The 20,695-nt window shown below is 38.4% G+C and overlaps 1 protein-coding gene across 1 annotated transcript; it reads right to left on the bottom strand.

The window, feature by feature from the left end:
- Window positions 1-235: 235 nt before the first annotated feature.
- Window positions 236-19,446, bottom strand: LOC109918186 (brefeldin A-inhibited guanine nucleotide-exchange protein 1-like; the record flags this gene model as incomplete). Its single annotated transcript, XM_048592504.1, has 3 exons — window positions 236-415; window positions 12,824-12,970; window positions 19,290-19,446. Coding segments are annotated over 3 exons (484 nt in total), but the record flags the coding sequence as incomplete, so codon positions are not given.
- Window positions 19,447-20,695: the final 1,249 nt, after the last annotated feature.

The raw sequence follows: 20,695 nt of genomic DNA, 5'->3' as shown, positions 1-20,695 counted from the left end.
TATGTGCAAACCTTTGTCACATATTTAGTGTCACTAACAAATTTATTCTCAAACTCCACAATCACAGAAATAAACTAATGTACATAATTCTATAATTACAAACAAAGAAGCCCTCGCACATAGATAACTTTTAATATCTACATTTTCTGATACATTTCACTGATCAGTTATTTTGTTATTTTTCATATCAGAGTTTCTTTTAAAACTCTTAATCAACTTTAAATTCAATACTCACTGCTTGGTTTTCCATTCGTGCAAATATAACATTCAACATCTGAGTTAGTGTTGCCTTGGCTGTAGTTTGGTTTATTAAGTTTTTGCTAGCCAGGTAAATATTGTAGCATGTTCTAACAGCCTGTAACACAGTTCCTTCGTGTATTTCTATATGTTGAGACGTTACTGCAGTTAATAAGGCCTATAAAAAGAGTGGAGTAAACAATAAAATAAACAATTCCGCAAGCTCCTTTGATAAGTATTTAAATCGCAAATGGTATTTTCATGAAACAGTCCTTACCTGGATGCAGCAAGACCTAGACAATATGCAAGTTTAAACTTACAAATGACCAGTAACATTTACACCCTTAAGAGAAAAATAATTTCCTACAGACATTCAGTGGCATTAATATCCTGGGAACCGCCATTGACCAGAAACTCAGCTCAGGCAGCCATACTGTGGTTACAGAACAAAAAAGAATTTTTTTTCACCCAGACTGTGGTGTGCCTGTGGAATTCTCTGTCACAGAAAGCTGTTGATGCCAAAACATTGAATGTCTTCAAGAACTACACCTAACTCCTCCTTAAGGCTGAAGGGAACAGAAAGGTTGGGTAAAAAGTGGGAACAGGGGTATTGAGTTCGATGATCACCATGATCATGTTGAATGATCTAGAAACTATAAGTGTGACAAATATTCTCCACTTGCCTAGAAGACTGCAGCTCCAACAACACTAAAGCTTAATACCATCTAGGGAAATGCAGTCTGCCCTATCAGTACCATAACCACAGCCTTAAACAATGAACTCTCCCTATGAACATTCATTAGACCTAATCCGTACCATCTACCATTTGCAGCAACTCACCAAGGCTCATTCAACGGCACCTAGAAAAACAAGGGCAGCTTACACATTGTTCCCTCCAAACCAAACAATTCTATTCCTTCATTGTGTTTGGACAAATTCTTGGAACGCTCTTCCTAACAATACTATGGGGTCATACCTACACCAGCTGGTTAGCTCAGTTGGCTGGTCGGCTGATTTGAGATGCAGAGTGACACCAACAGCAGAGATTCATTTCTGCTCTGGCTGAGGTTACCATGAAGGTTCTGTCTTCTCAACCTCACCCCTCACCTGAGGCATGGTGACCCTCGGGTTAAACTCCCCACCAGTCGTCTCTCAAATGAGAGCAGCTGTTATGGTCCTTTGAGTTTATAGCAACTTTACCTTTTTTTGGACAGCAGCGGTTCAAGGCAGCAGCTCACCACCGTTTTCCAGAAACAAATATAACTATTGACCTTGCCAGTGATAACCACATTCTATGGACAGATAACAAAAACACAAGAATGCACAGTAAAAAGAAAACAGGGGATCAAGCTTATTTTATCCAAACTCTTCACTCTTTTTTCACCCCAAAATTGTGTAAACTTTTTTTTTCTCTCATGGGATGAGAGCTTTGTTGGCAAGGAGAGAATTGTCACCCTATCTCTAATTCCACTCTAGAAAGTGGATTGGAGTCTCCTTTTGCAGCAATTGTGGTCTGTGGTCTGATAGTCCCACAATTCTATTAGGAAGAATGTTTCAGGTTTTTGACCCAGCAATAAAGCAATCGCAACATAGTTGCAAGTCAAGATCATGTGCGACTTCAGCAGAATTTGTAGTTGTGGTGTGTTGAAGCCTACATTGTAATTATTATTATTCCAGGAGATAGAGGTTGTAGGTTTGGAACATGCTGTCAAAGGAGGCTTGGCAAGTTGCTGCAACATATTTCGTAAATGAGGGATGCTGATGACGCTGTGTCCCAGTTGTGGGCAGCGGACATATTTTAGATGTTGGATGGTTTGATCAAGTGAGTTGTTTTATCTTGGATGGTGCTGAACATCTTCAGTCTTCTTGGAAATGCACTCATCCAAGCAAGGGGATAGTGTTTCAAGTCATATGTGTAATTGCAGCTACACACTGAACGCAAAGATATAAACTGCAGGCATAGAGGTCATGTGACTACAGAATGTAATCAGTATACAATGTACACTTTTGCATCTCCAAACATCCTCTTCACAAAAAATAAACCAAAAAAGTGTGTGGACCACCAGTTGCACTTGCAAGTTACCCATTATATGGTCATAAAGAGATTTATCATGCAATAACACAATGTTACTTCTAGTCAAATCCACTTTCATCAGTTTCTGCATATGCATTGCATACATTGTCTTTAAATCATGCCAATAAGAAAGTGTATGAGTGTAAATTGTCACTGGATGTTTCTCTGGTGTCTGCTTGTACAAAGGATGATGCCTCTTCGCTGGGAGTGTTGTTCGCAATCTGTTGCTGATCCATTGCCATTGCTGGGAAACAGTGGACTTCTTTATGAATGATGGATGTTCTGTACTTTGTGCAGGTGCTGAGATCACTTTTTCTGATCCACAGCTGACAGTGAAGAAACAGCTACTCTGGTTATCCCTATAGACCTACAGTTGCATCGACATATTCACTGCATACCATTGTAGGGAGAACTGCTCAACACAGCTGCCAAGTTGCCACGTAAGCCAACACTTGTTGAAAGCACTGAATGTCACGTTCTGACCAGGCTTCCCAAAGCTTCAGTCTGAGGAAGGGTCACCAGACCCAAAACGTTAACTCTGTTTGTTCCTTCACAGATGCTGCCAGACATGCTGAACTTTTCCAGCAACTTTGATTTTGTTCCCAAAGCTTAGGCTTTGTTCTGGCAATGATTCAGCAGTTTTATGTAATTGGGTTTTCTGTTGCTTCACCTTGATTTTGTTACTCATACCTATTACTACTTCTGGGTTCAATAGTCTTTTTTCATTGTTGGAGGGGCATTACATTAATCCAGTCCAAAGACTGCTTTTTAAGCCTTCGGTAGATGGTTTTCTCTACTCATGAAATGCCTTGTACAAGTTTATGCTGGACGTGATGATTTCTGTATGATCCTTTTGGTGATTTTTACAGCTGGCACAGCCTTTTCAATTGACTGTGAAAGGGGAAATAATTCATATGGTACTGAATTTCCCAATACTTTACAAAGCAGCTGAATTCTTCACTCTTGAATTAAGAGCCATTGTTGTTCATGACAATGTCAGGAATGCGTCAACATCTATAATCGCGCCAACAGTCTCTGAAGTCAACTGGTCTATCCCCCCGACAATAGCCAGGATAACAGTCAATGGCAATAAGATACCTGTTCCTGCAAGCACGAAGAGGTCTACTCAAAAGAATTATCCATGATTTGTCTGGTATGTCATGTGTCAAAAGCAGCTGCTCAACTTGATATTCTTCGCAAGCACTTCATTAGCTGATGTTGTACTTAATCTTATTGCACTTTTGGCCAATAAGAGCAATTCTCTTTTCTTCCCGAGACTTGGCTAAATTCTTAGATGACTTGCGTGAATGCACTTAAGCCTCTCTCCTCATCTCCAGAGAGATAAGGATTTTCTTTGTATAATATGCCATTTTGGGCTTTCAATTTATCTTTCTCAGTCCAATTTGGTCCTGTGACTACAGGAGCGACCTTGATGCTTTCAGGCCATTCTTTCATCACCATTTCCTGCAGCATATTGATTAGTATGCTAGGGCTGAGCAAGACATTTTTCTGTTGGATTTAATGTCTCTGCAGGGTTGATGTCGAGTTTGAGCTGGTGCGGTACCCAGTGGCATCACTGGCATCTGCATTGGACTCGACAAGGAATCAGTGACGTGGGCATCAGTGCAGGTGATGGCGCTGAAGAGTGGCAACTTTTGTTGCCGATGTGGCGGTACAGTGAAGGGGACTTGTGCCTGGCCAACAGGCCCATGGCAGAGCACTTACCAAGAAGGACTGTAAAGTTGAACATTTTTTATTTATTTCTTCATTTTTCTGTCTTTATATTCTATGTTTTGGATTATTTTTGTGTTTTAATATGGCACCGGAGAGTGACTACACTATACAACATTCTTCACTGTACTTTGTAACAAAACACATGCAACAATAAATCAAATATTGTTCTATCATATACCCTGAACTATAATTCTGAGGACACCATCTTGAGTGAGTTAACAGATTTACAAAGCTCATGATGCTGCATGAAGCAAAGATCTCTTTGACACTTCAGATTCACTTGCTGCTCTTGTTCTGTGGACATTGTTTTTAGAGAAACAAACCATTTATCATCTTCAAGCACAACAATGCTAACCAGTTAAAAATGGTACAAAGTGATTCATCAGAATCACTAGCTAATCTCTCTCCAGCAGCCATCTTTATAGGCTTGTTTGCACTTGTGTGCAAGTAATTGAGTTTCCTGTAGTTAAAATACTGCTTTTCCTACTCAGGACTTGCTTTCCTTTCTTTTGTGAAAAGTCTTCTGCAATATTTATATCCAGCCTTCTGGCCTTTGTCTTTCTGCTAGTTTTTCAACAGATATTTCTTTCCTTTTTTCCAAAATGTTGCTTTCATTCAATTTGGGATATGTCTCTGCAGAAAGCAAAACTTTATTCTCCCATTAGTATGCTCTTCACTGACTACATCAGCTCTGCACATGTCAACAGCTTTCTTGAGAGTAATTCTTCCTCAATAATCAGATATTCTCTAGCATATCTAATGCTCAAGGCTATCCCAATCATCTAAACTCTCTGAATTCAGACAGATTTATCAATGTAGTCATATTCTGAGCAAGTCTCCTTCTAAACTCCGTTGTTAAACTCATACCATAAAAGTTACAATAATGAGGTTCAAAGTGTGTTTACACAGCTTTCAAAATTTCATGTCTCATCTTTCCATTCCTCAGTTAGATTTAGACTGTAATGCAGCTTGTAATACTTTTTCCTCATCACAGACAGAATTACCATACTTATTTGCTCAAATTCTTTAATTAGTTCTGTAGCTACTTCATTGTTTCACCACTGAAAATGAAAAAAAAATCCAATATTGTCTCACATCTCCTTTCCTTTCCACACCAGTAGACAGTAAAGCCTAATAACCATTTTGACTCAACCAGTAATTCAAAGTTCCAGACTGCATTTTTCTTTACAATTCTTCCTTGTTGTTTCTTTCAGTGGCCGGGTCTTAACCGTTCTGAAAATCCACATATTTTCAGTATTATTCCTAATAACACCACTTTTTAAATGATGCATGCAGTGGCTACCAAGCATAGCACACAAAGACACTGACAGTAAAGGTAAAGGTCACATGGCTATGCAAGATTGCCAGTAATTTCAGTGCAATTGAATTTCTCAAAACAGAGTATATTCCATCACAGTCCTAACTTGTGCCCTGTAGGAGGACGACAGTCTTTGGGTATCACGTGGCTTTGGGGTATCGCTGCAGAATTGCCACCTGACCTGCTCTTGTAGAAACAGGGTGATTGATCCAGTTCAGTCTCTGGGCAATGATAACCCCAGATAGTGATGGTAGTGTATTCAGCAATGTATTGCCATGCATTGTCAACAGGCAACTATTAAATGTTCCCAATTTGGAAACAGTCATTGCCTGGCACTTGTGTAGAGTGAATGCTACTTGCAAGTTGTCAGCCTAAATCATAATGTTTTCCTGGCCTTCTTTTATGCAGACTTGAACTGTTTCATTTCGACAGTTGCAAATAGAAAGTGGGTCTGTACAATCAATGAATATTCCCAATCCTAACCTCATGATAGAGGGAAAATAATTGAGACTAAATATTATCCAGACTAAATATAAATCCAGAAGGGTCCAGACCCAAAACGTCAGCTTTCCTGCTCCTCTGATGCTGCTTGGCCTGCTGTTTTCATCCAGCTCTACACCTTGTTATCTCAGATTCTCCAGCATCGGCAGTTCCTACTATCTCTGAGACTAAATATGGTTGGATTTAGGACACTACTCCAGAAACAGAAGCAATGCCCTAGGGCAAAGATGATCAATCTCCAGCAACCATAATCATCTTCTGAGGTGATAGGCATGATCCCAATCAGTGGGGAGCTTCCCTAATTCACGTTAATTTGAACTTTGTTGGGACTTCTTGATGCCACACTCAATTGAGTGTTGCCTTGATGTTGAGTATAGTTACACTCAGTTCACTTTACTATAACTGTTGCAATTGTATGCATTTTTAGGCAGCTGTTAAATGCAGGTATTTTGTAATTTAAGAATATACAGAGGGCACACACTTATAGGCACAACAGTTGGATGAATTATATTGTTTCCTAAGTACCTAATACAAGGTAGCCACATCTCATTGCTATTCTTCTGGGCCCAAAACAAAATTAAATCTGCTGCAAACAGATACTGATACATTATTTAATTAAAGCCAAAGAGAAAACAATGCCTAATATCTGCATGTCCAACAGAATGTTCTCATAGCTATGCCTTAATTTTTTTTTCAAGGTTTAAGAAGAAACTTTCACGAATTACTGAATGGTCATTACCATTTAACTGGATATTCGAGATTTTCCTTTATTATCAGGTTTTAGAAATATCCAATCTGGGGTTTTGGGCGTTCATTGGGATCCAGGAACCAGCAATACACAAAAACAGCACATTTTCATCTTTTACAGTTCACATGGCGTGTCTCCCCTACAGTATATTTCAATACACTTTCAACCAGCGCAATATACTGACCATATTAAATGTATTTTTAAAAAATAATCAAATTGCAGAAAATTAAATTAAACACAGAACATATACTGACATAAAAACAAAAAGGTGCCAGAAACATACTGAAATCTGCTTGCATCTTTATTCTTTATTGAAGCTGCCGTACCTTCTAGTTCATGGCACTTCCAGTTATTGTTGGAAGATGTTCCCCTTATTTACAAGTACACTATAGTAGAATTAACTGACAAAAACTAAATTAAATGGAAATGTTAAACATCATAAAATCTTACATACATTTTATTCTTGACAAAACATTTTAGATTATTCCAAGGATATAAATTATACTCAGTAAATAAATGAGAAAACTCATTGATATTTTGCAAGCAGTCAGGGACCTACTGTACTAGAACTCAGTAAACTCTTAAGCTATTCAGTAATATCTAACAGCTGACTCAAGACGAAGTCATTACATCTCTGAAAAGTATAAGCCATATTGATATACCACTACATTTGAGGAAACTTGTTTAAGATGCAACTGCCTCTCCCACAAAACTCTTGCATGCTTGTTATTTGCTTTTTAATTTGATCTATACCCCTTCCCATGTGGTTTTTAATAATTATTCAAATGCAAGAATTGTGTGTGTTTTTTTTCTATTGCCATAAAACCCTACTGTTTCATAAGAACGGAGGCAGACTATTCAGTTTCTTTTGCTATCATGCAATGAGATCATTGACTTACAAGCTCAACTTCACCCACTTACAGTGCCTTGGTCATGGAGTTTTTTCTCCTGTAAAAAAAAACCTACCCATCTTAGATTTAAAAGCCATAATCCAATCAGCATCTCCTATGTTTTGTAGGGAATTCCACAACTTCTAATGCTGTTTGTATGAATTAGTGTTATCTAAACTTATGTCATAAGTGGACGAACTAGGTTTTATGGCATGTCCACTTGTCCACAACATCCCCATCGGCAGTTTCAAATTCCTATTTACTCCATCAATTATCTTCTAGATCTTACAAATATGAAACAAATCACCCCTTCTAAAGTCAATATATTCTAAATTCTGGAAACCAGAATTATACACTGTACTCTAAATGGGGTCCAAAAAGTACGAATAAGTCACTCCATAAGGAAATCCTGGCTGATTAGGTCCAAATTATGCAGCCTACGCAAGTGTGATTTCCCACAAAAATGATCTCAAAATGTCCCAAGAGTTCAAAACATCCCCTTCTTGCATTATGTCTCCTGACTTACATACATCTACTTTATCTCTCTATTTTTATTCTTATTTGAATATGGTTACAGGAGCAATCCAGAGATTATTCCTTATAAAGAATTCCTTCCTGCTTGCTGAGGTGCAACCTAACTCCCTTTTCACATTCCTTTTTGGGAGCCCTTGCTCTCTTCAGACATACTTTTTTTCTGTTCTTCATATATTCTGTTGGCCCTTAGATTGTTTTTAGTGGTTTTTATGCTCTTTGTTCTAGATTTATTATGTCCCTACCTCTTCTGTTAACCATGGCTACTATATTTAAGTAGAATTCTTTGCTCTTTGGTGCACATACTTGTCCCATATTACACTAATTGTTTTTTGAACACTTCCACTGTTCATCAATAATTTCACTCAATAACAATTTTGATCAGTTTGCTGTCATCTCTGCATCTTCCTGTTAAATCTGCCAATCAAAATAAAGAATCAGACTGTTAAGTTTCTCCTTTCAAACCTAACATTGAATAAAACAGCATTACAATCACTGTACAATAAAGGACTCCTTTCCTATTAGATTAACTAAGCTGGCTCATTCTGAAATCTATGAAACTTGCAGGTTTTGGCAACACAAAACTAGCTTGAACACAAAGAAATTTATTATCTTCTTCACTTGAGTTCATCTGATGTCTCTAATCTACATGAACATTCAAATTTCACATTCAAATAAATTTGCTTTTTCTACAAGGCTCAATTTATTTACCTTACTCTTAACACTCTAAATTTCCTCCTCACATGGGGGCTTTGTTGTTCTGGATAAAGCCGACATTGACATTATACTTAGGGATTTTTCCATTAAATTTGCCGTGGTATCAGCTTAGCCAATTCCAGCTTCAATATGCATCAGGGTCAACACATCTCAATAATAATCTCCCGAATGACACCAGAAAACCTATTCCTATTAACTATAATGCTTGCTTAGTGGCTTCAGCTGCAGACCTCTGCTTTTTGTAAAGTTTGTGTCTGTTTATTAAAGCACATAGTGAAAATTACATTCCCATTTTAACCTCTCTCTCTCTCACACCATTTGTTCACAACAGCTGGAAATGCCCAACACTTCCACCAGGTTTAATTTGCAATCAATTTCATGGAAAAATGGGCATTTAAGAACTATGTATTCTTTCACATTTTTCTTATCTTTGAAGAATTGATGTCTGGACACCATGATGTGAAGAAATAAAGCTAAAATCAGTGCACATATACTGTTTAATCAAAGGGCTTCCAAGAAGAAAAATTAGGGATTCCATTCCACAATTTGCTACTAAATGCATGTTCCACAATGGTGCTTTCTAGTTGATCATGCTGCCACATTCAAAAGTTCAAGAAAGTGGCCTTTTGAACCATCAATAAACAGCTTTTTACAAAGTACATGCAACAGCAAAAGTGACTCAGTTATTTTTGAATCCACTGGATGCTGGAAATTTTTGTCCAGTGTTTCATGCTGAGTGTAAGTTACTCTGTTAAAAGGGAAAGAAAGCTTTTAGCAAACAGAAAACCAAATAAAAATAATGCAAATTATCTTGACAAAGATGTAGCAGGACACGTTATATGCCTGGACAGCTCGCTGCAAACCTTTGCTATGCCTTGTACAGAAGAACAGGTTCAAAACAAGGTTAGAGTTCGTGAGAGTGTTCAAAGTAAGGGTCACCTAAGTGAAACAGTGAATGGGGATTCTGATCTTATTCAATAGGGCAGGCACATGTTCTCTGTGTCAACATGGAGAGTGAGAGCTGAAATAATAGTCAAATGTCGACCACGGCACCTTGTGACAGGAGACTGTTCAATGACAGGATGAGGAGGAGGATGTGAAGTGTAACTTGCTACTTGTTGGGGATTCAGAGGCAGAAAAAACATTCTTAGGAGGACCAAGATCCTGCCATTATATGTTGGTTTCCTGGTAGCAAGGCAAGACATCTTGAAACTGACTTACTGGAGATCTTGCTGAAAGACCCAGTGATTGTAATTCATGTTTACATCAGTCTTTACTATAGAGGATACAAGCAACATTCCAGTAATAACTGCAATTCAAGAAAAGGAAGGGAGGGAGGACCTAATGAAAATTACAATTTCAGGCAAGTGGTATTGACCAATTTTTGGAGCTAGAGGCTGATGAGTCCGAGTCCTGGTGGACTTCAGCCTAGAGTTTTAAAAGAAGTGGCTACGGAGATAGATTAAGCTTGGTTTTAAATTTTCAAAATTTCTTGGATTCATGGAAGATTGGAGAATCTTTTATAGTTTGGTAACAGCTGCAAACAAAGCAAAATTTACATGAAGCAAAGAATGCATTTGGAAAGGCAAGCACTTGATTGAGTTTTTTTGAAGAGGTGACAAAGAAGATTGATGACGGCATAGTGGTCAACATTGTCTATATGGACTTCAGCAAAGTATTTCACAAGGTTCTGCATGGTAGACTGGTTAGTAAGGTTAGATCACATGAGATCCAGGGGAGCTAGCCAAGTGGATACAATACTAGCTGAAAGGTAGGAGACAGACAATGGTGGGAGAGAGCTCCTTTTTTGACTGGAGGCCTGCGACCAGCAGCAAACTGCGTCCACTGCTTTTCATCATTTATGTAAATGATTTGGATGTGAATATAGGAGTTATAGTTAGTAAGCTTGCAGATGACACTGAATATGGTGATGTAGTGGACAGTGAAGATGATTATCTCAGTGTACAACAGGACCTTGATCAGTCAGGCCAATGGGTCGAGGACTGGCAGATGGAGTTTAACTTAGATAAATGTGAGGTGTTGCATTTTAGTAAGACAAACGAGGGCAGGACCTATACAGTAAATGGTACAGCAGCACTGGGGAGTGTTGCCAAACAAAGAGAGGTTGGGTGCAAGTGCATAATTCCTTGAAAGTGGAGTCATAGGTAGACAAGGTGGTGAAGGCAGTGTTTGGCATGCTTGCCTTCATTAATCAGAACATTGAGTATAGTAGTTGGGATGCCACTTTGCAGGATAGTGTGGCCACTTTTAGAATACTGTGTACAATTCTGGTCACTCTTCTATAGGAAGAATGTTGTGACACTTGAGCAGGTGCAGAAAAGATTGACAAGGATGTTGCCAGGGTCGGAGGGTTTGAACTATAGGGAGGCTGAATAGGCTGGAGTTTTTTTTCTTCAGGAGCATCGGAGGCTGAGAGGTGACATAGAAACATAGAAGATAGGAGCAGGATGTGGCCATTCGGCCCTTCAATCCTTTTCCATGATTCATCACAATCATGGCTGCTCATCCAACTCAATAGCCTAATCCTGCTTTCTTCCCATAACCTTTGATCCCATTCGCCCCAAGTGCTATATCTAGTCACATTCAATGTTTTGGCATCAACTACTTCCTGTGGTAATGAATTCCACAGGCTCACCTCTCTTTGGGTGAAGAAATGGCTCCTCGTCTCTGTTCTAAATCGTCTACACCGAATCTTCAGACTGTGACCCCTGGTTCTTGACACACCCACCATCGGGTACATCCTCCCTGCATCTACCCTGTCTAGTCCTGTTAGAATTTTATAAGTCTCTATGAGATCCCCCCTCATTTGTCTGAGCTCCAATCCTAACCCAGTCAAACGCTACTCAAACGTCAGACCTGCTATTCCCAGAATCAGGCTGGTAAACCTTTGCTGCACTCCCTTGACAGTAAGAGCATGCTTCCTCAGAAAAGGAGACCACAACTGCACACATCATGAGGTGCCTGGATAGGGTGAATAGCCTAGGTCTTTTTTCCTGGGGTGGGGGGGTGCACAAAGCTAGAGGACATAGGTTCAAGGTGAGAGGAGAAAATTTAAAAGGGACTTAAAAAAGGGATAACTGTTTCCACGCAGAGGATGGTGCACGTATGGAACGAGCTGCCGGAGGAACTGGTTGAAGTGGATACAATTACATTAAAAAGGCATCTGGATGGGTATATGAGCAGGAAGGGTATATGAGCAGGAAGGGTCTAGAAAGATATGGGCCAAATGCTGGAAAATGGGACTAGATCAAATTGGGGCTTCTGGTCGGTGTGGACAAGTTAGACTGAAGGGTCTGTTTCCATGCTGTATGATTCTGTGACTCTAATATTTAAAATATTCCACATTAGAATTTTAAACAAATATTACCTGGCCATAATGACAGTTAAATATTTTTAGACTCAGCATCAGGAGGTTCTGGAGCAGGTAGAAATAGGTTGCATGAATCTGAAGCAGGTTTTCTGAAGAAATGATCAATAATACCAAAAAATGCTTGCATTTTTCAATATCAATAACTTAATTTTTTTTGAGCCTGTCATGTGATTATGTTCCATTTGCAAATTTGCTACATTTTCTCTAAGGATAGACTGTTTAGTGTTTCATTTGCAGATTGTGCGGAGTAAATCTGGGGACTAGAATCAGTGTCAGATTATCCATGAAATCAGAAAAGTTAACTCTTGAATGCCTCTGTAAAAATAATTATGAACTGGATTTTTCACTTATCTCGGATACAACTAGTCGGAAAGACATTGAAAACACCCTGTTGACATTTAATTAACAATTTGGGGGGGTGGGGGGGGGATTTTCAAATTAACTTGTAATAAAGAAGTGTTTGTCCCACCTGATTAGAGACAACATTCTCAATTTTTAGGTGAACTAATTTTATTTGTTTATAAACCACCTTAATACTCGATTCAACTTCTTGAATGAGTTTACTAAATTATATCCAAGCAGTTACAAATTAAAGCACATGAGCAATCCTCTGTATTAATGCAGAAAACATTCATAAAAGTACACCTAAATGTTCGAGGAGGTTCAAATATGAAAACATTACCTTAATTATCTGTAGCTGAACACCTTCATCTGTTTGAGGGCCTTGAAAACAGCCACATATTGTCTCTATGATTCTATCAATTAATTTCTTGCCAGGTATTGTATTGTCTGGGGCATTGCCAGTGAGATGACCATAAGCAATTAATTTCTGCATGAAAGAAGGTAAAGACAAACTAGCATTAGATCAAATCACATTTTTCAGTATCTCACAGATTTCAACAAATATACAGCCCCTATAGTAAGTACCTTTGGTTACTGTAATGATCACAAAATGCACTGCGTTAGTTAGAAAATCACTTTTAGAATTATGAGGTTTAAGATATATTATTTACAATAGTATATTTTGGTTTAAAGGATTACCATATTTCAAAGGTATGAATTTTGGGTGGATGAAAGGAGTCATCTGGATTCCGGAGTTGAGGGGGTTGGTTTATGAGGAGAGACTGAGTAGATTGGGATTATATTCATTGGAATTCAGAAGACTGAGGGGGGATCTTATAGAAACATATAAAATTATGAAGGGAATAGATAAGATAGAAGCAGAGAGGATGTTTCCACTGGCAGGTGAAGCTAGGACAAGAGGGCACAGCCTCGAGATTAGAGGGAGCAGATTTAGGACTGAATTGAGAAGGAACTTCTTCACCAAGAGAGTTGTTAATCCATGGAATTCTTTGCCCAGTGAAGTAGTTGATGCTACCTCAGTAAACGTTTTTAAAGATAAGGTAGATTTTTTTTGAACAATAAAGGAATTAAGGGATACGGTGAGAACGTGGGTAAGTGGATCTGAGTCCACGAAAAGATCAGCCATGATCTTATTGAATGGCGGAGCAGGCTCGAAGGGCCGGATGGCCTACTCCTGCTCCTAGCTGTTATGATCTGACCTATGCAAGAGTTTGCCTGTCAGCAGACAAGGATGGTTTAAGTATTTTTAATCAACTTGTTCAGAGATGTTACTACACACCTGCGGCACAGGTGGAATTGAAACTAGGCCTCCTAGCTCAGAGATATGGACACTGCCGCTGTTCCACAAGGCTCCAAAACCTTTCCAGACACACTCTGGAGAAGGCATGACTTGAACCTGGCCTTTCATTACAGATCAGAGGGAGGTTCGAGCCTTTTTCTCTTATTGACAGGAAGGTGAAAGTTCTTTGGGGAGAAAGGCAAGTATATCCTGAGTCTTCAGTTCAGAAGTGTGTTTTGGACCATAAACCATTAGTAGCTATGCTGCAGACCCTTTACTTCTCGGGTGAATGGGAGTTAGCATTGAGTAAAACTGATCAACATCGCTGCAAAACTAACATGCTTTGTGTGGCCACGAAGAAAATGGCATAGGTAGGCATTAGGATCAGAGTATAGGCTGCCTTTAAACACAGGAACAGCAGAGATAGACATCAGTTGCAGTTTTGGCTTACCTTGTCTGTATCCAACTGAGAATTATGGACACAAGCAGCCAGATCTACAACTTGAGCAGAGTAAATACTGACTCAAACATTCATCATGTAGAACACAGGTGGATGCTCACATTCGGACTGAATTCATAAGGAGTTAAAAGGAGGCTGAAAGGTCTCCCTAAATTGGAACTCGGGCTAAAATAACTACAGGATAATCCTTACACGAGAGGCTGTTCTGGTACTGGCAGTTACCCGGCCGGGAAAGTAAAACAGGGAAGCAACTTATTGGTAGTTGGGAATAACTGAACTATTTGCTATAGGAACCATAAAGTAGGGCAGTAAAGTACTGGAGAGACATGGCAAGTAACAAGAAACAGCTTATTTCCATATTTTAAAAGTATAACTTGTCTACAAAAGTAGAAATCTGTGTAGTCGAATGATTTTCTTTACTTGGGTTACAGAAAAAGTTTATAAACAAGAAATCTTAACACATCACTTTCAATAAATAATAGGGAATTCAAATCATTATTTTTAAAAAAAGCTGATCATTTGCTACAGAGATAAGTTAACTTCATAGAATGTTTTCAATGGTATTTGCAACCGAAGAGTGAGAAGGCGATGACAGCTTTCCGTTTAATTTTTCCTCCATGAGTGCCTCCCACAGATGAACTGCATTAGATTATAAGACCATAAGATACAGGAGCAGAATTAGGCCATTTGACCCACAGTGTCTGCTCCATCATTTGATCATGGCTGATATTTTTCTCAATCCTACTCTTCTGCCTTCTCCCTATAACCACTGATCCCCTTGTGAATGCAGTTAAATTGAGACTGTTGTCTCTAGTCTTCCCAACTAAGTAACAAAATGCAGCAACACCTCCCAAGTCTGGAGAAAATACTCAGAAAAGAATTAAACACAAGCAAAAATGGTTCCACCCAGAAAACATCTGCACACTTCTGAAGAAGTTATCACAGTAATTCAACAAGAGATTTCAGAAATGTGCTGCGACGGAACAAATCATATGTGTCTCAAATCCAGTCCTTTAAGTAGATATTTGTAGGTTGGCTACCAACTTACATTTGATGTTTGATTTACAAGCTGCAGAGTTGACATGGAGATAATTTCTACGTAAAATGATGTTGAGCTGAAAGTCAGACCAAGGCAGAGCAATAAAAAAAAGATCATTTCTAGCACTGTGCTAGAAATTTCTAGCTAGAAATGTGAAACAAAAGCAGAAATTGCTGGAAAAACTTAGCAGGTCTGGCAGCATCTGTGGAGAGAAAGCAAACTTAATGTTTTGGGTCCAGTGACCCTTCTTCAATACTGTTGTAGCTAGGAAAAGGTTGATATATATGTTGAAGTTGCGGGGGCTGGGGTTGGGAGAGTAGCCGATATGTAGAGATGGAACTCAGTGAAAGAGAGAGATAACAGCTTTGGGCAGACAAAGTAATAGGTAAATGGTCCAGCTAGGAGACTCAGTACCTCCTAATGGGAAGTAATAATAATAGTACTAAAAATAAACTCACTTTTATATTTTCTTTCAGGGTAGATGCCAGGTTGTATTTAAACTGAAAAAGTGATCTTGTGCTTAAAAATATTGGGAGACCACAGCTTTAAAGGTTATTGGTCTCAATGGAGATTGAATAATAAGCTCTCTTGATATTCACCTTAATTGAGTTCTTTTGTCAGCAACCATTTTTCCACTGGATCCAGCTCCTATTTATTCATGCTTTGGAAAGCTTTCATCATTTTCAAAACCCTGACCACATCACCTATTAATATCTTTTACTTCACAAAGGAAACACCCAAGTTCTCTAGTATATTTGTAAAACTGATGTTGCTTGTCTCAAGTACTATCTATTAAGTAGAAACGTTAAATGTTGAAAACACTCAGGAGGTCTGGTAGCATATGCAGCAAGAGAAACCGAGCAAATATTTCAGGTCAATTGCCTTATCAAAAGGAACCATATCTCTCGCAAGTCATCAACCTGAAGCATTAACAGTTTCCCTTTTGACTGATGCTGCCAACATGCTGTGGGGTAATGTGAACCTTATTGTACTTTTTTTAAACCTTTTCCACAATTTGCATGTGTTACAAATTTCTTTTTTTTTTGCCTATTTTGTATGAGCTCCTGGCAGATTAATGGTTAATTTACATCTGTGAGGAAGTATTGCTCACATGGCTCAAATTTATCCAAACTACATACATGGATGGTTGGCTGAGAGATCAATGATACTGCGTTTGTGTCATAACATGGGTCATGACGATGACTGATGACCTAATGTAGGCACTGACAGCCACAAAAACGGGAGATAAAGAAAGAACATGAAAGTGTTGCAAGCTGTCTGTTGCCACTACAATTAATGGGAAGAGTAATCTGAACTAGGACACTAATTGCCTTGATTTGTTAAGGATACTTAAGAAATTGTCCTGATATCATGCCATAGTGTCAAAGGTCCTAAATTTATTACCTTAGTACATCTGAACCTCTTTTGCTGCTAATTTCAACACTTTGTTTTAATTGCAAATTTCCAGTATCTGCAGAATTTTGCTTTTGTTTCTATTCTCTCTTACACATCCTCTCTCAGGCCTTGACATCTTTCCAGTAATATGGTGTCCAAAATTAAACAACATTCCAGCCAAGGCCAAAACTGTCGTTGAGAAATATTTAACAAAATAGACTTGATTCTGTACAATATAGACTAATTAATAAAGTCAATGATCCCATTTGTGCTTTTTAAAAACAATATTTCTAAATTTGTCCTGCAACTGTAAGAATTTTACACTCACAGATGTGTGTCTTTGTACCCACTTCAGTGTTCTATTGCTCATTCCATACTGCCTCTCTCCTTATTGTTCCTATGGAGATGAAACACTTTAGACTTTGCCCTGATAGTTTACATTTGTTGGGTCTCCCCCATTTCAACAACCTATATATTCCCTTCTAAGGTCTACTCATAGCTTCCTTAAATTTCTTGGTTTAATCAACAATATCTAATGCTATGCAGTATCTCCCACGTCTAGGTCATTAATATTTCAAAAATAGCAGTACTCCTCATTTATTGCACTGCTTTCTATCCATACAGCCACTGTCCCTTCATAGAATCACAGAATCCCTACAATGTGGAAACAGGCCCTTCAGCCCAACAAGTCCACAAGTCCACGAGTTTCAATTTTGTTTATACCTCAACAGTGGGCTATTTTGGTAAACACCTTTCGAAAGTCCCTGTACACATCAACCAAATTACATTCATCAATCCTCTCCATTATCTCATCAACACACCCAACCAAGTTTGTCAGACACAAGTTGCCTTCAGAAAATTTGTGCTGACTTTGATTTTCGAACTACATATTTCCTGGATTGTTTTTATTTATGAAGCTTTCTCCATCCACTGACGTTAGGTTGTAATTGACAAACTTTTCTGTTTCTGTTAAATAGAGCAGTCCTCTGGCAACAGTCCCAAATTTAAAATGATGGTGGGGACCCTCCACAATTACCACCCTCACCCCTTTCATCTTGAGAGATTCTGGCAACACCTTATAGTGCCAGTCTTTTAAGCAAAAACAGAAATTGCTGGAGAAACTCAGCAGATCTGGCAGCATCCATGGAGAGAAAGCAGAGTTAACATTTTGGGTCCAGTAACCCTTCTTCAAAACTGATTGTAGCCATAAAAGGCTGGCAGGGTGGGAGAGCGGAAGGTTAGGGAGTAGATGATGGGTGGTGACGGAGCCAAGAGCAGGCGAGAGAGCGGAAAGCAAGAGCAACAAATAGATAGATAAGATAAAAGATCCCCAAATGGAAAATGAGATGCTGTTCTTCCAGCTTGCACTGAGCTTCACTACAGCAAGCCTGAGACAGAGATATTGGCCAGGGAATATGGTAGCGCACAGAAGTGCCAATTTTTCTTTATAAGTATCCTCTCTTTTCATATTGTTATCCTAAGTTTACAACTGAAAACATATAATACAACACGCATATATATTCAGCCCAGCAAATACGAGTTCCATGTTGCATGAAACTGGCTACCCCTCAGCTGGGAGCACTGTGTGCAATTCTACCCACCATATTTTAGGAAGGATATCAAGGTTTTGAAAAACATGCAGAGGATGTTTACTATAACAGTACCAGGGATGTAGAATTTCTGCTTTGTGAAGAGATTACAGAAACTGGGATTCTTTTCTTTAAGGCAGAGGCAATTAAAAGAAGGTTAAATAGATGTTTTAAAAACTTAAAGATTTTGAAAGGTTTCATTGGTAACAATGTCACTATGTTCAGCACATGTTGCTACTGAGGACACTGTTTTAAGATAAATTAGCAAAGTACCACAGCAGAAATGAGAGTTAATTTCACGTGGCTAGTTATGATCTGGAATATGTCAAAAGATGTTGAAAGCAGATGTAATACTAACTTAGAAAAGGAAACTGGATATGTGCTTGGGAAAATAAAAATCTGGATTCTGGAAAAAGATGGGGAAATGGGATTAGCTTTTTCAAAGAGGCAGCACACAGTATTGTTGAGTTGCCTCCTTCTGTACTATAGGACGCACATTTTGAGGGATTTCAGTTGACTAGGGTAATTAAATACCCCAACTACAAGCAACTCCAGTAGGCCATGGATTGGTAAATTGCAAACAGCATACAACCATGATCTTGATGGGATACAAGTGCAGGACTGACACATCTTATGCAAGTCAACATTCTGCATGATCACGCCAATGAGGTCCAAATACTACATGCATCTCCTGGACAAAAACCCAAGATGCATTAAAATGTGCTGAGAGAGACCATTTCACACTAAATTTCTACACAATGGTTCAGAGAAAGAGACAAAGACTTAGTGCTAATTATTTGTTCATAAACATACATAATACCTGAAAATGGCACTTTCTACTAAAATTAGCACTTGTGGCTCGTCAGTGATTTCTAATAGGTAATAATGAAAGATAGCTACACTGCTTCAAATGTTGCAATATAATTTGCAAATAAAAAACTTCATTTTGCGAGCCATTATTTACAGCTTCTTTACAACCAAACAACTTGTTTACACTTCACACCCGAGTACAGCAATACAAACCTGTAAACAGTCAAGAGATGTGCTGACTATGCGGGGACATTTCGACTGACATGCCAACTCGAAAGGGAGAAAATATTTGTCTGCTTCAATAAAGTTTGCCTTGGACTTGACTGGAGGCAAGGTCCCAGAAACAGCCTTTCCTTCTGAATGGGGAGGGCTGCATGAAACACAAACATTATTCATTATCAACATTTGTTTCCAAAAAAAGGACTGTAAGAATGTTCAGATGCACTATAGTATTAGTCCACATTATATTTCAGCTTTGTAAAATCATATTTTAAAGGAAGATTCTTTAAAAAAAATCTGGTGGCCTGAAAAGGTTTTATTTTATGACTGGCTTTCCTTCCTTGCCTACATTTTATTAACTTCTCCTCCGTAGAAAGAAGAAAAAAATAAAAGTAAACTGAAAGGATAATGTTACAAGACAAAGCCTGTCTGGAGTGGCCACTAATACCATTTATTGCAACAGTTGTTACCCAAAGGGAAAAGTAAATAAATGGTTCAGCATTTAGAATTAGTCAAAGTATCACTCAGCAACAGAAGCTTGCATGCAGTCCTTGGCAACTTCAATTATAGCATTAAAAAGACGCAATGAAAATGAAAGCTATGACTACTTCATTAGTGCAACTTAATGGAATAAATTCAAAAGTAATGATTAGAAGTGTAATTACATGTTTGATGCAGTGATTATTCATAATGTTTCTGAAATAAAGACCAGTGTCGCATGGTCTATAATCATATCTTACATGTGTTAAACTCACCTAAATGTCATTCATATTGTGGGAAAAATGAGAAGAGGCAATGTAAACTAAATGGTACAATATGCAGGAACAAGTTGAGAAAGCTGTTAACAATCTATACTTGGCTTTATAAAGAGAGGGTAAAATGCGTACAGTATTACAAAGTATCATTTAAGACCCAGCTGGACTGCTAGGTCCAACTCTGAATATCACAGTTTAAGAACAATATCTAGATCTCAGAGAGAATACAGAGAAAGCTCATTAGGGTGGTATCAGGGATGACTTCAGTTACATGGTCAGACAAGAGAAATTGTGCTGCCCTTCTTTAAACAGAAAAGCCTAAGGGAGAACTGATAGCGCAAATATGATGGTAAGTCTTCCTTCATAGAGAAAAAATGAGAAATATAGCAGTAGAGTTGGTAAAACAACAGATGTAAGGTAATGAATTAGCTACAAAATGGGAACACAAAATTGACAAAGCAAGGGATGATGTGAAATGCACGCCTGGAAGGAAAGTGGTAGCAGATTTAGTTGGGTCCTGGACTTTGCATTTGTAGTGACAGTATAATATTCACCTTTCACTATAATAACTCTGTAGAACTAATAGCAACTTTTGACATCCAAATGCAGAGTTACACAGAGAAATCTCATGTTGCTGTCAGTGAT

Source organism: Rhincodon typus, unplaced genomic scaffold (genome assembly GCF_021869965.1).
Source record: "Rhincodon typus isolate 14 unplaced genomic scaffold, sRhiTyp1.1 hic_rhity00001353, whole genome shotgun sequence".
Lineage (NCBI taxonomy): Eukaryota > Metazoa > Chordata > Chondrichthyes > Orectolobiformes > Rhincodontidae > Rhincodon > Rhincodon typus.
Note: the sequence above shows the minus strand (reverse complement) of the source record. Positions and strands in the feature narration are given on the sequence as shown.